General features: G+C 45.6%; 1 protein-coding gene across 1 annotated transcript in view; it reads right to left on the bottom strand.

The window, feature by feature from the left end:
- Window positions 1-15,918, bottom strand: part of ADARB2 (adenosine deaminase RNA specific B2 (inactive)) — a 58,601-nt gene extending 42,683 nt beyond the window's left edge. Inside the window, exons 1-3 of the mRNA XM_068146295.1 lie at window positions 15,873-15,918; window positions 15,503-15,617; window positions 1,403-1,571 (exon numbers count right to left, since the gene is read on the bottom strand). Coding sequence (XP_068002396.1) covers window positions 1,403-1,571; window positions 15,503-15,593 — 260 coding nt within the window. The 5' untranslated portion in view covers window positions 15,594-15,617; window positions 15,873-15,918. The remainder of the gene's footprint in view (window positions 1-1,402; window positions 1,572-15,502; window positions 15,618-15,872) is intronic.
- Window positions 15,919-18,974: the final 3,056 nt, after the last annotated feature.

Raw genomic sequence — 18,974 nt, 5'->3', positions numbered from 1 at the left:
TAACTGTTATTGTTACTAACTTTGCTTCAGTGCAACAGCATCACAGGTGCGCACAAGGGCAATACAGCCGTTCTCTGACTGGTCCTTGTGTCTCTCACCTGATGCAAAACCTTCTGAAGTCAGAGGGAGTTTATAGACTGAGCTCCATTGTATTGGTGACATATGATCTTCTGGGTCTGCCATCCCACCGCCAGGCTGGACAGGCCCAGCTCCCTCAGCCCCTCCACACGGGTCAAGTGCTGTGTCCTCTGAGCATCTGGGTGAGCTCTGCTGACCCTACTTTAGGCGTTCGATGTCTTCCTGTATTGATCAACACAAACCTGCACATGGTATTGTAGATGTGGTCTAATGAGTGCTGAGTAGTAGGATTTGATCACGTCTTGGACTTGCTCTTCATACAGCTTGGGATCCTAACGACCAAGTTTGCTGCCTAGCACACTTCTGTCTCAGGCTCAGCTCATCATCTGCCTGTGAAACCTGTGCCTTTGTGGCCCTGCTCCCCAGCCAGCAGGGCTCCAGTCTGTGTTATTGCAGGTTGTCCTTTCCTCCTTGCTGTGAGACTTTTCATTTTTCCTTGTTGAGTTTTCTGTCACAGTTCCTGCTGCCCCAGTCCTCCAGCCTGCCTGAATGGCCAGCCCAGCTCAAGCATACTGACTGATCCTCCCCAGTTGGGTGTCCTCTGCCAAGCTTACAATGAAGCACCACATAGCCTTTTCCAGATTGTTGATAAGACATGATTAGTGAAGTCCCAGGAGGGACCTCCTCACTACTCCACTTATTACCAGCTCCCAAGCAGTGTATGACCCATTAACCATTTAGATGGTAACAAAGTGGATTTGGCTGCAGACAGGAACAGTAATTTATCTGTAAGGATTCTACATGCTATAATGTTTTCAAACATCGTAAAGAAGGAGTGACTGATAGCATCTTGCACTTTGGCACAAAGTTATCGGTGCTATTAACACTCATTGGCTCTCTGGTGAGTCAATGAAGGCATTAATGATCAATAAATCACTTCCTTGAGATGTTCTAGCAGCAGTAAGGAAGACAGGGAAATGACTGCAGCGAGCAAAATGACCCCTTCCAGTCTCCAGCCAGTGAACGATGCTAATAAGCCTGCATGTAAAGATTTGTACAAAATCATCAGGCTTCATAAAAACCAACTTTATGAGTCATATCTAATAGCTACTGAAGGAAAATCAGCTGAAGTAAAGGAGCTCATGACCCAATACCCCACACTATCTAACTCCCTCATTTTTTTCTGTGCCCTGTGCTGGTCCTTCATCAGCTAGAGACTCATAAACAACAATGTAAAGAAACAAATAGTTCAAATGTCTAGAGGATGGATCTATTCCACTGAAGGCCATATAACATTCCCCAAGCATCAAGAGAATTCAGTTACCTTAAGTGCAGCTCCAGCTGTGAGTAGAGGAAGTGAACAAATGCCCTTCTGGCCAGGATTTCAGCATGGCAGTCGTTGACCGCAAGCCCTTTGTCATTGATGTACTCCCCATTTATACATTTGGTGCCCGAGGACAGCACAATAACCTGAGCTTGCCTGATGTCCAGACCTGTAGGAAGAAAAACAAAAGGGTAGGGAAATTGCCAGGGGTGAGTATGAGATCAGAACTGTTATTAAAGTTCTCTCAGCCCACGCTTGGGTCTGGCAACCCAGACAGCCCTAATGTGAGGCTTGTTAAGGTGATGATATGGCCTTTAGAATACGCAGGAGTCTTACACCTCTGAGTTACTAGAATAACAAGAGCTCTATTTCAGCCTGGATGCTAATTCCAAGATTAGAGCTTGCCACAAAGTTTACTTGTTAAATCAATAACAACATCATAGGAGAGTATATGCTGTAGGGAGGTAATGAAAATCCCCCGCAGTGCTGATGAATGGTCAGGTTTGTATGAGCTGCTGAAGACATCTTCTGGTGGGAACACACACTCCCTGTAATGTGGAGTTTCACTGCTGTTGCACTGTAAGTACTAAATAAAATGCAAGTAACACTTCTGAAGCTGCTGTTTAAAAATCTCTGAGTAAAACCAGATCTGACTTTCAGTCCAGATTTCTTTTCATTCCTCCAAGAGCAGCCATCAGGTTGCCTCTTCCACCGTAGTGGAATGAGCTGGCAATCTCAAAGGTCCAGGAGATGAAGACAGGAGCACATGGGAGGAACACAGTGGAGAAATGCAGTTACAAAACACTTGTGCTTATTCCAGTTTCATTACTACATAAAAAGTTGAGATGGACAAATGGCTCCTTCCCTCCGAAGAAAGGTGTTTTTCCTCTGTACATTGTAATTGCTTTGATGTCACTTTGCTTTAGGGTCACTGCTTTCATGAGAAAAATAATGGGTATTTCAGATAAGGCATGTGTGCCTCTAGTTAACTCTGTCAGGGCTAACACCAAATGTTTCATGAGACACTGCCTGCAGCAGAGGTGTCTGAGCCCCACTCAGCATTTCAGAGAGTGCTGAACAGCATGGAGTATTTTCCTTGGCTGAAAGGTCCACGATAAGAATCAGCTGGGTTTAGCTGATAGAAATTCTACTTATTTACCAGTGTACACAGAGTTTTGTTTTCCTCAGCACACCAGGAGGCAATTCCCTTGTTGAGGGCCCATGAGTCTCTCTGCCTGCACCTAAGGACCTTCTCATCAATACTCCTTCTCAGGGCAATGAGACTTCTTTTTTCTCCTTACACTAGCATACGCCTAATGTCCCCCCCCATATTTCCCCCTTTACCCTGCAGCCAAAGCATCAGGCTCTGGAGAAACCATTGAGCTCTCCAGGAGCTGTATCTTATTCACCCATCCCAATCAGCCCAGTGAATGGTGCCATGCCTTTTATCATTTCAAACACTACTCTTCACCTAAACTTAATTCTTTCTCTTCTCTAGCAGGAGTTTAAGATGATGAAGGAAGTCAGGATTTTCTGTGAGGTCTGGATATATTCACAAATGAAACACAAAGACAGCCAGCACCTATTGGTACAGCAATAACCTGAATCCCTCTGATGTTGTCTGCTACCACCATGTCCACCCACCCAGTAATTGTAAGAGTGCTTGGGGGCTTCATTTTTGGGTGAATTAACTCCATATGGTGGCTTTCAGTTCTACAGACCTCCAGTAGGTAGCCATGTATGGACACAGCCTGTGGCGCCTGCCAGCCCTGGCAAGGTGCATGTGCTTGCAAAACATCACTTAGATGTGACCTGGGGCTGGAGGAAATTATTTCCAAGAGTTTTTCAAAACAATTCTGAGTGCTAAACATTAAAATGTTCCATGCATTTTCCATCTGCAACAACAGAACATAATCCCTGTTCCCCCATGCTCAGAAAGACCCAAGAGTTCTCTCTCACTACTACAGCACTCAAGAAACACAGATGCACATGCCTTATGCATTAGCTCTGAAGTGTTTACACCTGCTGAGGAGCCAAATGGGGACAGTGATCTGTGACCAATGCAGCACCTTCCAGTGCTGCATGTGAGAGCACCCAGAGTGGTGAGAAGTGCTTGCAACACCCTGACAGGTGCCCGGTGTCTGCAGGAGCACGCATGCTAACAGACTGCTCTCTTTCATGCCTTGCTTTGTACATACAAGGAGTTGGGGAGGTCTGTCCCCTGTGAAATGCTGGATGTTATTGCCAGAGAGCACAGGAGGAATCTGTCTCAGAATCAGACACGTGATGCCTAGCTGATGAATGCAAATTTGAACACTGGCTGATCGCACTGGCATTATAGGCAGCACGTCCAATCCTGGAGTCTAGATGCTTCAGTGATTCAGAATTAATAGGCACTTCTGTACACTTGTCTGTTTTGCATAAACCCAGTCATTACTAACTCTTACTAATAATGTTTGCTTTCTATTTCATTTTGCCTGCAGAACCCTTCAAATTTCTCAAGTGCTTTCACAGAATCACAGAAACACTCAGGTTGGAAAAGACCCTCAGGATCACCAAGCCCAACCCATAACCCTACTCTACAAGGTTCACCCCTAAACCATATCCCCAAGCACCACATCCAAACCATCTTTAAACACCTTCAGGATTGGTGACTCAACTGCCTCCCTGGGCAGCACATTCCAACAGCTGACCACTCTTGCTGTGAAAAATGTTTTCCTAATGTCCAGTCTAAACCTACTCAGTCACAGCTTGAGACCATTCCCTCTTGTTCTATCACTAATTACCTGAGAGAAGAGACCAGCACCAGCCTCTCTACAATGTCCTTTCAGGTATTTGAAGAGAGCCATGGGGTCTCCCCTCAGCCTCCTCTTTTCCAAACTAAGTATCCCCAGCTCCTTCAGTAGCTCTTTGTAAGAATTATTCTCCAGGCCCTTCCCCAGCTTCCTTGCCCTGCTTTCTATTTAGGAGCATCAAGCTACCTTCTAAACAGGGATTAATTCAACCTCAGACATGTGGCTGATCTGGATGGAGCACATCACCAAGTTGTGCCTAGGAAAGCTAAAGCACTGGGTGTGGCAAAATTCCCAAACTGGCACTACTGTGGCACCCCCAGCCATGTGCCACCACCAGCCATGTGCCACCTTCCTTACTTTGGGATAGAATAGAATAAACCAGGTTGGAAGAGACCTTGAAGATCATCGCGGCCAACCCATCAACCAATCCAACCCACCTAAACAACTAAACCATGCAGCACAGGAGATGATGTTGGATGGGTATTGCTCTTGGCAAGATGCCTGTTCTTCCTGAGGGGCCCCAATCTCAGATGAAAGACCCAGGGACCTAACCATGTTCAGGTCATTTGACAAACAAGAAGAAATGGCCTTCATTATGATGACCTTAACTCCTAATCCACTGATCGTCAGAGTTCATGAGGCATTTCTTTCCCTCCCTGCCTTCTGTGGAGTAATGTTTGAAGAGACATTAGGTTAGGAGTAAGTATTGAACAATCCATAACAGCCACCTGCATTAGGTTTCTATTATTTGCCTAAAGACTCCTAATAGTTTTCAATTTGAAAAGGAAATGGAGCAGGGGAAAGGAAATTGGGGAGCTGTGTCAGCATGCTGGCTGGGCCCTGTTGAGGAGAACAGCCAGGAGAGCAGGGAAGGAATTTGCCATATTTCATTCTCCAAAATGCTGCCAGTTAGTTAGTTGCATTACAGGACAAAAATGTACCCACAAATGACATACTGTCTCTGATCACAGATTCAGTCCCAAGACCTGATGAGGTAAGGAGTCTTTCTGGTGCTCTGTTGAAAGCCTCTGGGGTCTCTACTAGGCAGGATGTCCCTCAGAGTCAGACAGGGGGAACTTGACCTTGCTAATGTTCATTTTTTGAGCGTCATAGTCCAGACTTTGAAGAGAGACTGAGCGATCTGGGGCTGTTTAGTCTTGAAAAGACTGAGAGGAGAATCTGATCAATGTTTATCAATATCTGAGCAGCAGGGGTCAAGTGGAGGATGCCAATCTCTTTTCAGTGGCATGCAATGAGACAAGGAGCAGTGGATACAAACTTGAACACAGATTTCACCTCGAGGAGAAACTTCATTACAATGAGTGTGATGGAGCACTGGAACAGGCTGCCCAGAGAGGTTGTGGAGTCTCCTCCTCTGGAGACTTTCAAACCCCACTTGGATGCATTCCCGTGCAGACTACCTTGTGTCATCCCCTTTTGGCAGAGGGGTTGGACTGAATGATCTCTGAAGGTCCCTTCCAAGCTCTAATGTACTGTGATAATGTGATACTGTGACTTTCACATCACAGATAAGCTGTTGAAAAGAAAATGAGTTTTTATTGTCAGGCATGCTCAGTTAGCTGACACCAGTGGTAGGTTTCATTTCAGCTCTTCTGGATGGCATAGAGTTTAGATGTCTGTAGCCTACAGTAATTAGCTCAGCTTTCTTTACAGTCAAAGGAAAGGAACTTTGCTGGGAGGTGATTCATCTGGCCTATTTACTTTTAGACAGCCAGGGTCTCTTCATGAACTCTGAAGACCTGCAGGCAGCCAGCAAAAAATACAACCTTCTACTACATACAGACACCTGTTCTGCAAGGTCTCAGGGTGAGTCCTGAGAGGCTGGAGTCAGGCTTGTCTCGGTGATGCCCAGTGACAGGACAAGGGGCAATGAGTGAAAGCTGAAACAGTTCCCTTCCAGCCCCTAACATTCTGTGATTCTGGTGTACTACAATCACTAAGACAGAATACAGAATTAACCAGGTTGGAAAAGATATTCAGGATCGAGTCCAACCTATCACCCAACACCATCAGATCAACTAAACCATAGCACTAAGTGCCCCATCCTGTCTCTTTTTAAACACTTTGGGTGGTGGTGACTCCACTACCTTCCTGGGCAGCACATTCCAATGGTCAATCTCTCTATCTGTGAAGAATTTCATCCTAACATCCAGCCTAAACCTACACTGGCACAGCTTGAGCCTGTGTTCTCTTGTTCTGGTGCTGGTTGTCTGGGAGAAGAAACCAGCCCTCACCTGTCTACAACATCCCTTCAGGTAGTTCTAGATGGCAATAAGGTCTCCCCTGAGTCTCCTCTTCTCCAGGCTAAGCAAGCCCAGCTCCCTCAGCCTCTCCTCACAGGGCTCCAGACCCTTCACCAGCTTTGTTGCCCTTCTCCGGACATGTTCCAGCAACTTAACATCTTTCTTAAACTGAGGGGCCCAGAACTGGACACAGTATTGAAAAAGGAAAACCAGAGTCACTAGGCAATTGTCAGAGGTGCAATCAGAAAACTGAATGCCACTGCCTGGGTATTGGAGGTCTTTTGTGACAGCCAGTGAGCTTAACTCCCATCGAACAGGATGAAGTCTGTGACTGCTAATGCCAGCATACAGCTGGGATCACACTTTGGCATCTCAGCAGGTGGAAGAACACGTAGAGAAACAGCAGTCAGGATGCAAGTGCCTGTTTCACTGGATGTTCCAGACCCTGCTAGCTTCTTCCCTGTGAAGACAACTCACTGCTTGGAATATAGCCATTTGGAATTTGAAGAAAAAAATCAATCAATCAATCAGGTCTGATTAATTAACATAAACCAACCCACCACCCATTTCATTGGGTTAGAGACAACTGACACAAAATCCCATGCAGTAAAAAGGAAAGGCAGAAATAATGAGAGTGTAACATCAGCCCCTGTGAATAATTCATGTTATTTTAAGCGGTGCTGCGTCTTCCTTTCTCTGATAAGCAATAATTTTGTGCTCTTTCTTTGCCTTTTCTACCAAATCAGTCAAAAGGATTTTCCATTGTTATCTGTAAAGAAAGTGTATTTGGAATAATTTTTTGAGGCAGCTTAAAGAGAGCTCTAAACACATCTCAGAGCTGAGTAAGTTCAGGTTATCATTCCAGGTTTGTTTAGGGAAGTAAAATTTCTTGATGCTACACAGAAGTGACAATCCTGCATTATTTTTCTGTTATCTTCTTCCCTGACAGGTCCAGGGAAGGTTTAGGCTGGATGTTAGGAAGAAGTTCTTCACAGACAGAGAGATTGGCCATTGGAATGTGCTGCCTGGGGAGGTGGTGGAGTCACCATGACTGGAGGTGTTTAGCAAGAGACTGGATGGGGTGCTTGGTGCCATGGTTTAGTTGATTAGATGGTGTTGGGTGATGGGTTGGACACGATCTCAAAGGTCTTTTCCAACCTGGTTAATTCTATTCTATTCCACCACATCCTTAGAATGGCTTTAATTTTGTAATAAGAGATATAGTCAAGATGAGAAAGGTCAGTGATACCAGAGAGGCTGCCTGCTGGAACATGCTGTGGGCACAGTCCTGCACTCCACCATGCCCAGGTAAATCCTCAAGCCTATGCAGAGCACTGTGTGGAACTGCACTGCCAGGCTGTGGGCTGTGTTAGCCAAGCTGGGAGTGGGCAATGTTCCCCCCACCAAATACTTGTGCAGAAGAGGTGAAGAGCTGTTAGCTCTATGTATTTGTCTGCCAGACAAAGACTGCTGCAACTCAGTTTCTCCTCTCCATTTTTCACTGTACCAGTGGTGGTGATAGTGGTCATTTCAGTGAAAAACAGGAGCTTGGGATTTCAGGAAGCACTCTGGCTGTATCCTGCAGCTTGCACCTGGGTGACCCTAGAAGCAGCCCCAAGGTGAAGGAGAGCAGCTGATGTGAAGAGGTGGCTGAATAAAAAACTGTGAAGGAAGAGGCATGTTAAAGGATTACCAAACATTACAGAAATCTGAACAAAAGACAACCACATAGCTAGATGCTATTAGAAATAAAGAATCTGCTAGCAGAGAGATTAAAGATATTTAGGGATGTAAGTGCAATGTAGTCTTCAAAATGCTGGAGTTGTGCAGGGATTTCTTTTCCTGTTGTCAAACTGGAAGTTGTGTGAGAGTGAACATATTGCATCTCTGTGCAGAGAAGGGGTATGGAGTGAGCCTCTGAGAAGCTCAGATACTCTTCCTCTCTTAATGTGTTGGGTAATCCTTCCTCTGCCTGAACTGCCTAGGGAAGACTATCCTCTGCAGTGCTCTCCATCTCTGTCATTGAGCAAGCAGGGACAGAGGCACAGTCCTCTCTGCCCTGCTATCTGACCCCTCTGTGCTAGCAGCAAGAGCCAGGCTATTATCTGAGAGCAGCTATGGCTCTCCTTTCTCAGCCAGGCACAGTAAACTTTCCCCATACTGTGGGGTGTTTCTCTGTGAAAAAATGTCAAACTCAGCTCCTCCAGAAGAAAAATCCCTTCCTGACACAAGCCAGTCTGGAGCTGATGGATCACACTGTTGGATGCCTGAGAAAGGACTCTCACATTAATCCATGTAGGCCTTTCCAATAAGCCTCAAGGATTTCCTAGTCCAGAAAAGAATGGAGAGGAGGTAGCCAAAGTGGAGGGAAATCAGAAAACAGAAGCAAAACTGCTGCAGAGGAGGCTCACCCAACAGCAAAGGGCACAAGAACTGGATATATCTAAACCTTTGGTAAGTGACACCTACAAACACTGTTTAAGTGCTGGGTCCAGTCGTCTTCAACATCTTCACCAGTGACCTGGGTGCCCCTCAGGAAGTCTGCTGATGAAACCAAACTGGGAGGAGTGACTGAAATGCCAGAAGGCTGTGCTGCTGTTCAGCAAGACCTGGACAGGTTGGAGAGTTGGGTGGAGGTGAGCATAATGAAGCTCAACAAGAGCAAGTGTAGAGCCCTGCTCCTGGGGAGGAAGAATCCCATGTACCAGCACAGGGACTGACTTGCTGGAAAGCAGCTGCTCAGAGAAGGACTTGGGAGTCCTGGTGGACAACAAGATCCCCATGAGCCATCAGTGTATTCCAGTAGCCAAGAGGGCCAGTGGCATCCTGGGGTGCATCAAGAAGAGGTGGACCAGCAGGGTGAGGGAGGTTGTTCTCCCCCTTTTCTCTGCCCTGGTGAGGACTCATGAAGCAGGTTGATACTCTACATAGAGCCTGGATTTTCTACTGCATTTTACTACCTTACAGCTTTGCTATTTAAACTGGGGATCAGAAATCAGTTTGCCATCAATACTTCTGGTTGTACTCAGATGTCAGGCTTTATGAGCCTTAATATGGCTGTAAAGATCCACGGAGACATATTGTCAGCTCTGCTTTTTTCTATTATTACACTTAGCAATGATTAAGATCCGTTCCATGAGATAGGGATGATAATTTCCCATCTTTTAGCACAGCATGAAACTGCTATTAAGGGCTCTTTTGTCCAGTTCATCTTTATTTCATACAAGTTAACTCAGAAGACCTCCTAGTTTGCCTTTAATATCAAAATGATTGTCAGCCTGGGAAAAAAAAAAAAGAGAGAGAAAAAAATGAAGAGGGAAATCAGCTTACTACCTTCTTATATGAATGGGGTGCCCCTGTGAAAAGGAAGGAACTATCTTAATGCTTCATTTTTAACAGGAAGCATGGCCAAAAAAAGTCCTCTCAGTATTTAACTAAGATTAGTCAAGCACAAATGGGAAAATGGCATTTAAATACCAGTCTTGTTCACAATGATCATGGAAGGGTATTCTGCAGAGAGGACAGCAATGATAGGTCATCTCTGCACTGAGTGGCAAGAGCTCCTCACTGTGTCCAGTGATCTCAGGTAGAGCACAGGTGGATGCCCAGGTCTGTTCAGAGCTGGCAAAGACAAACTCTGTTCAGTGCAAACAAACACTGCAAGTGCTGCCAGCCTTCATTGCAGCTCTGGGTCTGCAGCTCACTCAGAATCAACCGGGTTGGAAAAGACCTCACAGATCATCAAGTCCAACCTATCATCCAACACCACCTAATCAACTAAACCATGGCACTAAGTGCCTCATCCAGTCTCTTTTTAAGAACTTCCAGTGATGGTGACTCCACCACTTCCCTGGGCAGCACATTCCAATGGCCAGTCTCTTTTTCTATGAAGAGCCTCTTCCTAACCTCCAGCCTAAACCTCCCCTGGCACAGCTTGAGACTGTGTCCTCTTGTTCTGGTGCTGGTTGCTTGGGAGAAGAGACCAACCCCTGTCCTGTCTACAACCTCCCTTCAGGTAGTTGTAGACAGCAATAAGGTCTCCCCTGAACCTCTTCTCCAGGCTAAACAACTCCAGCTCCCTCAGTCTCTCCTCACAGGGCTGTGCTCCAGACCCCTCCCCAGCCTTGTTGCCCTTCTCTGGACACATTCAAGTGTCTCAATGTCCTTCTTAAACTGAGGCGCCCAGAACTGGACACAGGACTCAAGGTGAGGCCTAACCAAAGCAGAGTACAGGGGCACAATGACTTCCCTGCTCCTGCTGGCCATACTGTTCATGATCCAGGTCAGGATGCCGTTTGCCTTCTTGGCCACCACGGGCACACTGCTGGCACACCTCCACCTCCCACCCTGCACTGCCCTGGGCTGGGGCTTCCCATCTCCCAGCTGCAGGAACAGGCAGAACTGTCCACACTCTCCTCAATGAGATGTGCACCAGTGTGGTGGGTTAACGCCTTTTTCTGAAAACAAAAGAAGAAAGCAGGGTGGAGGGCTTGCGGGTACTTTACACTCCCTGAAGGGCGTTTCCCCCCTGGGAAAGCTGAGTCTGTTCCACTCCCCCCTCCCTGCCCAGCCAGGGTATAAAAAGCAGGACATCATAGCTGTTGGGTCTCCTTTTTGGCTCCTGCCTCTGCTGGATGAGAGCTACCGCAGCTGCCCTCCTGCTCCTCAGCCACGTGGCCGGACCTGATCCTTTTCCCTGCTGCCTCTGCACCTCCTCAGAGAAAGACTAGTTTTGTATTATTCTTTTCTGTCCCCCTCCCATCCATCCTTGCTCCTTGCCCTTGTGAACCCTTTTTTTTTTTTTCCCTGTTATTGTCATATATATAATTTGAAGAAAAAAAAATTATTTGCCTCTCTACTTCCAAGCTGACTCCAGATTGTTGTTTAGTGGATTTGCTCCTTACCCTTTTTCTTTTTCCTCTCCCTATTTGGAGGGGGGGGTGGGGCAGAGTGGGGAAGAGATTCTCAGCCTTTTCCCCATTTGAGCTTTTAACTCTCAGTTAAGGCTCAAACCACTACAACCAGTAAAACCAACCACTCTGTTCAGTGAGCTGTGGTGAGACCCTGCCCTTCACCAGCCACTCGAAGAGCTGCTTTCTGGCCAGCAGCTCCTTGGCCTCCTGTCATCCCACACCCTGTGGCTGAGCAGCAGAGACAGAGTTACATGGAGTGCTGCAGTTTTGCACCTGTTTCCCTGCATTAGACAGCATTAGCATGCTTTCCCTTCTTTTTTTCCAACTGTATCAACTGCCTTAATAACAAAAAAATATTTCTGCCTGCAAAGTTTTCACTGAATAGGTAGAGCAGAGCAGAGGGTAAAAAGCAGATGTCCAAACTGGGCCTATGAAACAGAGCCCAGCAACAGCCAAACATTGGTGTTAGCATCCATGCTTTAGCCACAAATGCAAAACATTGTGAGGAAAAATAACTCCATGCATCTTTAAGATCATTGAGTCCAAGCATTAACCTAGCACTGCCAAGTCACCACTACACCACATCTACATGTCTTTCAAATACCTCCAGGGATGGTGACTCCACCACTGCCCTGGGCAGCCTGTTCCTATGCTTAACAACCCCTCCAGTGAAGAAATTTTTCCTGATATCCAATCTAAGCCTCCCCTGGTTCAACTTGAGGTTATGTCCTCCTGTCTTGTAGCCTGTTGGGAGAAGAGACCACTCCTCACCTCACTGCTGTCTCCTTCCAGGGAGTTGTAAAGAGTGACAAAATCTCCCTCAGCCTCTTTTTCCCCAGGCAAAATAATCCTAGTACCCTCAGATGGTCCTCATGAGACCTGTGCTCTATGCCCATCACCTGCCTTGATGCCCTCCTCTGGGAGAGGAGCTGCTCCTGGAGAACTGGTCTTGCTGTTGGAGACTGACGCAGAGAAGGCATTCAGCATGTCAGCCTTTTTCTCATCTTTGGTCACTGCACTTTCCCACCACACCCAGCAAGAGACAAAGAAAATCCTCCTTAGTCCCCTTGTTGTTACTGTACCTCTAGAAATCAGGTTTATTGTCTGTTGTCTTTAATGCAGTATATTTATCTCATCCCAATTCAGAGAAATACTCTGGGCTGCCTGCTTTTCTGACTAGCAATTTATTACTGCAGAACATTCACAGTTAGTCAATAACACCATTTTCTACATTCCTCCTCCCCCTCTCCCCCATTCTCATACTTGGAATTTGCCCTGGGTGTTACAGCATAAGTCAATTACAGGGTCCAAATGTAACTCTTTGGTTTCCCTGGGGAACCTGAAATGGTAGGAAAAAATGTCAGAGTTCAGGAAAAGAAAACCAATCTAGCACACTTCTGTTGTGTCTGTAGAGATTTGGTATTATCTCAACAGCAGTTATCACAGAATCACATAGTGCTTTTTGCTGGCTTTGTCTGAACACTGGACAAGCACAGATAAATCTGCTGCTAGTCAGGATGACATTAAATTGAAACAGAGGGAAAAACAAATTAATTTTTGTCCTTTATGGGCATGTGTGGTGCCAAACACAGCAAAGCATTACCAGATCTGGAGGGCTTTGGATGCCCTTAGTAAGCTGTTTGCAGAGATTCGAGGGTTCTTCTGCCAAATTCTATGGTGAAAACACAGGCGAATGGTACTTATTTGAGTGTTTGAAGGGGAAAACCTGCTCCTGTCATCTTTAAACACACTGAGACCCTTGCTGCCTCTGGGAGGGATGGCAAGGAGCCAATGGCAAATCTACAGCTGCGGTGCAAAAAAGTAATGACATCAATGGCAAATGGTTAACCTTGCCATGCCTGGCAGACAATGCCTGGAAAACATACCAAGAAAAGGCTGTTTCTACCTTTGCATCTTCTGTGAATCACTTCACACCAGTGGGTTGCTTTTCTAGGCTTCACAAAACCAGTATGATATTGATGAAGGAGATGGCTGCCAGATTGAAGGAATTCATAAAAGGGAATTCAAAATTACAAAAGAAGCCTTCAGGGAAAGGGTTGGTGAACATAAGTAAAATTATGCTTTGGTTTAATGCTGACTAAGATGAAAGATGAGATACAGATGTGTAAAGTCCCATTAAGGGCATGGGACTCAGTTAAAAAAATCAAACAGCAGCAGGACACTTTTGCCCCTTCCCCAAAGAAGGGACACAGACAGACTAACAAGGCTGGCAGGTATTTGGATGTGCCCCTTCTCTCCCTACTACTGCACTGCATGCACTCAGTAGCCAGTTTTAGAAGTTCTGACTCCATTAGGTGACTTCTCTTCCCATATGGTGTGGAGTTTCAAATATCTTTGGTCATGTAGCAGCAAGGCTGTGTCAGCTCCACTGTGATTTTTAAAGCAAGTCTAGGCCTACTAGAATGCAAGAACAGTGGGCCCCTTGGCAAGGAAGAATCATAGAATTGTTAGGGTTGGAAGGGACCTCAAGGATCATCTAGTTCCAAACCCCCTGCCATAGGCAGGGGCACCTCACACTACAGCAGGTTGCTCAGAGCCACATCCAGCCTGGCCTTGAAAACCTCCAGGGAGGAGGCTTCCACCACCTCCCTGGGCAACCTGTGCCAGTGTCTCACCATGGGATGAAATTCTTACAGGCAAACCAGACCCTGAGTGTAAGAAAACCAAAGAGGGACACTTGAACTGGGGACAGCTTCCCCTCAGAAAGCTGTTAAAGCAATAGCTCTTGGCTCCTGTAACTTAGCTTCTTGTAAAAGGCAAATTTAAATGTTCCTCCTTGTGGTCCTGTTTGGAAGAGCTCCTCTCACCAAATGACAGCACTTGGTTTCAACCTGATGAGTGTCACAGGCAAGAGAGCTACGGCAAGGCAGCTTGCACACTGGGTGCAGCATCCATCTTTCACATCCCAAAGTCAATCACATTCTCCTCCTTCTTATTGCTCTTGGTACTGTCTCCTGTGGTCTATAGGACTTCTAAACCACATTTTATGTTTGCACAACACTGTGTCTATGCAGCACTCAAAAATATGGAATAACTTGCCATTATTCCAGAGCCTAAAGTAACAAAAAAATAACTAACCAGGGCAGGTTAAGCAAAATTACAACCTGTACAACTGAGAAGCAGTTCAGTTTCAACCTGAGGTTCAAACGAATTTTAGGTCAATTTCTCTACTTTCAGGAGAGGATTGCTTGCAGTTTTCGCATCAAATAAGAGGAGAATAATTACTCTGCACAGAACTCTTAGCTGTACTTAGGTCCTGTGGTTGGAAAAGATCAAGCAGATAATCCTGCCTCCATCCTGTGGCCTTGCGATATTCACAGCTGTGCCTACTGCACCTAGCTAATGCAATTGTTGAAAGGAAGCAGAGAGCCCAGGCAGGATGAAATATGCATGCATCTCCCCTCTGAGCTTAGCATCTCATTCTAAACCCAATCCACTACTCCATGTGTCTGGGTGAGAATGAGGTTCATGGCAGCACCTCCACTGCTGACATCCTCATAAATACCAAGATGTCCCGACAGAGGAGTGCTCACAAACGTGGACAGACAGGCAGGACCATCTATACCACAGTTCCATCAGAAGGTTTCTATATAGAATGTGTCCATTAGTTAAGGCTCAGCAGGAGTGAATACCAAATTCTGGCCCTGCTGGGAAGTGCTTCCCGTGGTTAGACCAGACCAGAATTTAAAACTCAGCCTGCTCTGAGCTGAGGCTTGCTTTTATTGTCAGTCAAACCCAAAGTTTTAAGGTAGCAACACAAACTTGGCACTTCCAGATCTTAAAAGGCAACTAACAAATAACACAACTGTTTACTGATCACTACAAATCCCTCACCTACTCAGAAATGTAAAATCAGACCACTTTGCATTTTTCCCTGTAAACAAAGCAGTGTAAGGGCAGATTGATGAATAAATCTTTACCACTGTTACCAATGTTTTTGTCTGAACATACTCGAGGTGTAAATATTTAATGTGCCTTTTCTCTGCTTTACTATTTGTTCTCCTGGGTGGGGGTAAAGTCACCCTTCAATACTGTGGGCCAGGTAAATAATGCATTACTTAGTCATGAAAAAAACGCCAGAGGAAAATAAACGAGAGGATATCTTACCTTTGGTCATCACAATGCCTGCAAGAGTTTTGTGGCGTGCATGCATGGAAGTGAAATTGTCTGTCAGCTCCTGGAACTTCTGTGCAACCATTTGGTATATGCAATCAGCAAAATCCTGAAAGACACAGTCAGAGAGAGCTTTTCACTTCTTTGAACGAGGAACCCAGGTGTTTCTGCAGATTAGCCACCTGCTGTCAATTGCTGAGACCTTCCTTTCAGAATTAGGCAGCACCTACATGAGCAAAGATAAAAGGAGTATCTCTTTGTCTACGGCCCACATCACCCTCAGAGATAGCCAGATTAACAGAATTAAAGCTAGAGATCTGCCCTGACTGGAATTTGTAGGAAAAGGTAGGTTTTTAAGACTGACTTTTTTTAGGTCTCCAAGATGCAGGTCCAGGGTCAGTTCACAAGAAATTTGCTGGTCCTTACAGCGTTTTGTTGGAGCAAGCTGAAGAGGTGGCTGTGTGTGTCCAACCAAACCCCTTATCTCCATAAGCCCACTGAAAATGTCCATCAGCCCACAAAGCCTGAGAGCTGAGGCCTCAGTTACAGGCAGAGACCACCCCTCTCTGCATTCAGGGTGAATTTTAATTACTCACAGATAACAAGGTAAAACAAATCAGCTGAGGAACCTGAGCTGTGTTTAGTGTGTCAGGGGAGTACCATGATCTGTCCTGCTTCCACCTCTACAGCCATTGGGAGGAAGGGAAAGGGGACTTCTGCTTGCACATCATAGCAAGGATGTTGGTGTGCAGTGGTGATGAGGGACTGGTCTGACAGGTCTCTCCCTGGGCACAGAAGCTTTGTTGAAAGGTTAAACATTCCCATGGACAAAGCTCTAGAGACTGTGGGGTCTGAACCTTCAGGTCTGAATGAGTCCAGTCTCCAGAGAGAGCCTTGGGAAGCTGATTACTGAAGCCAAGCAGGGTAAAGGGTCTAAATAATGCACTCTGCAGACTGCATATGGATGAATGTGAACCAGCTCTGAGGGCACCACCAGTTGGACCGCTTCCCTGCTGCAATGTTCAGTATCTTTTCATTTACTTAATCTCTGCACTTTGGTACAGAGCCTTTCAAGCATATATTTGGAGATAAGTCAGAGGAACACTCTTTGTGAGCATGAGTTGTTCTTAAAGTGCTTTGCAAGTCTGGAAACAAAAAAAGTAAGACACAAAGGAACATTTTGTGGTTCTTTTGGCTATAGGTTTTTCATGTGAAACCAGGCTGTACCTTGGGTACACAAATCCTACTGGGAGCACTTCCTGGAGGCTGAAAGTCACTCTGTGATGCTGACAGGAGACTCCTGGCATACTGCAATCTGGTTAGCCCTGAGTGACTGCACCTTTGTTATGAAAAGTGGCTTGACCAAGCAGCAACTCCAGTTTTTCTCCTGGTGCTGGGATAAGCTGCATGGGTGAGGTCCTGGTAAAACAGGAATTCACCTGAATCCTTTTAGTGGATCCGTGGCACATGTGGAGGAGACACTGAATCTGATATTTAACCTCTCTGAAGATCAGATGCATTGTTTTTCTCCCCAGACTGTTAATGGTGATGAAAGCACATTGGTGAAAGCACAGTGATTTAAACTGGGAGACCACAGAGCTATTTTTCAGAGGAAAGCAGATTCTAATTCCCAAATATTAGCAGTAATGGTACTGCCACTGAGAGCCTCTGCAGGCTGCATGCCATATGCTTCTACAGTTTGCTGCATAAAGCCAGCTTCATTTTTACACATTATTATAGCAAATATAAACCCCCTAATTATATAAAACATAACAGTAATCAGGCAGCCCCCTTTTCATAAAACCTGGATTTCTCCCCCCACCCCACCCCCCTACACCATGTACAACCCTTGCAAGTGATTGCAATTCACTCCAATACATAGAGGATAGGATTTCTTTGACACAATAACTGATCTTGTGTTTTGCTAAATGCAGATTTCCAACATATTGCTCTGGGAATGAACCCTTTGCCCCTAAACACAGTTTAATATAACATGGAATAAAATCTGCTGGCTTGTTGCAGAAGAAGGAAAGAGCCTTTGACTTTGTGGCCAGCAGGAGCAAGGAGGTCATTCTGCCCCTGTACACTGCACTGGTTAGGCCACACCTTCAGTATTGTGTCCAGTTCTGGGCCCCTCAGTTTAGGAAGGAGGTTGACTTGCTGGAAGGTGTCTGGAGAAGGGCAACAAAGTTGGTGAGGGGTTTGGAGCACAACCCTATGAAGAGAGACTGAGGGAGCTGGAGTTGCTTAGCCTGGAGAAGAAGAGGTTTAGGGGAGACCTTATTGCTGTCTACAACAACCTGAAGGGAGGTTGTAGCCAGAAGGGGGTTGGTCTCTTCTTCCAGGCAACCAGCACCAGAACAAGAGGACACAGTCTCAGGCTGTGCCAGGGGAGGTTTAGGCTGGATGTTAGGAAGAAGTTCTACACAGAGAGAGCGGTTGCCCATTGGAATGGGCTGCCTGGGGGGGGGGGGTGGAGTCACCATCACTGGAGGTGTTTAGGAAGAGGCTTGATAGGGTGCTTGGTTGCATGGTTTAGTTGATTAGGTGGTATTGGATGATAGGTTGGATGCGATGATCTTGAAGGTCTCTTCCAACCTGGTTTATTCTATAAAAGTTTTCTAAAGTTTCTATAAAAGCCATAGAAACCCTTTTTTCTGGGTACACACACACACATTCTAGACTAGAATTGGATGAAACCTAAGAAAAATTATCAAGAATGATGTGACAGCTCCTAAATGGAATTTCACTTTGACTGTGTTTATACCTCTTCTAATCTAATTGTCCACAACCGCCGTGCGAGCAAGATATTGTTCACACAGTGCTTCTGAAGGATGAATTTTGGGTCAATTCTCATTTGTCAAGCATCAAGGCACCCTTGTGATATAAATGCAATTATAGTTGCTTTACAGATGAATGAGTGAAGGCACTAAAGGAGTGAGGGACTGGTCCAGGGGAATAGCAGAGAGCTGGGCACGGCCAGGTGTTCAGTTTTCCTGATGCTCTGGCTAAGTGCTCAGCGCTGGAACGCTGCCTGTCTCTCATAATATGAAAGTTTGCTTCTAAACTTGTTTTCCTACAGAAGAGTGACTTCATCCAGAATAGAAAAACCAAAGGATATTTGCAGGACTGAGAGAGCTGGGTCCCATATGGTAGACTGAAAATCTGATCAGCTTTATTTGGACTACAAAGACAGAAAGAAGGGGGGAAAGAAAAGTATCTCAATAAAACTATTTGCACCATCATTTAAAAAAAAAAAGAGAGAGAATCAAATCATCATTTCATCTCCTGCACTGCTGCAGTCCAGGCCATGCCTATACTTGTAGCATGCCCTCCAAATCTGCATCCCAGGGCATTTTGTGCTCATTAAGAGTTAATTAGCTTTGAGGCACATACAATTCCTAGAAGAATCATTTCAAAATATGCTAAACAGAACAAATAACTTTTAACTTTGGATTTAGAAATC

Source organism: Melanerpes formicivorus, unplaced genomic scaffold (assembly GCF_026170545.1).
Source record: "Melanerpes formicivorus ecotype bairdi unplaced genomic scaffold, bMelFor1.0.p_v2 SCAF_13, whole genome shotgun sequence".
NCBI lineage: Eukaryota > Metazoa > Chordata > Aves > Piciformes > Picidae > Melanerpes > Melanerpes formicivorus.
This window is presented reverse-complemented; position numbering and strand designations above follow the sequence as displayed.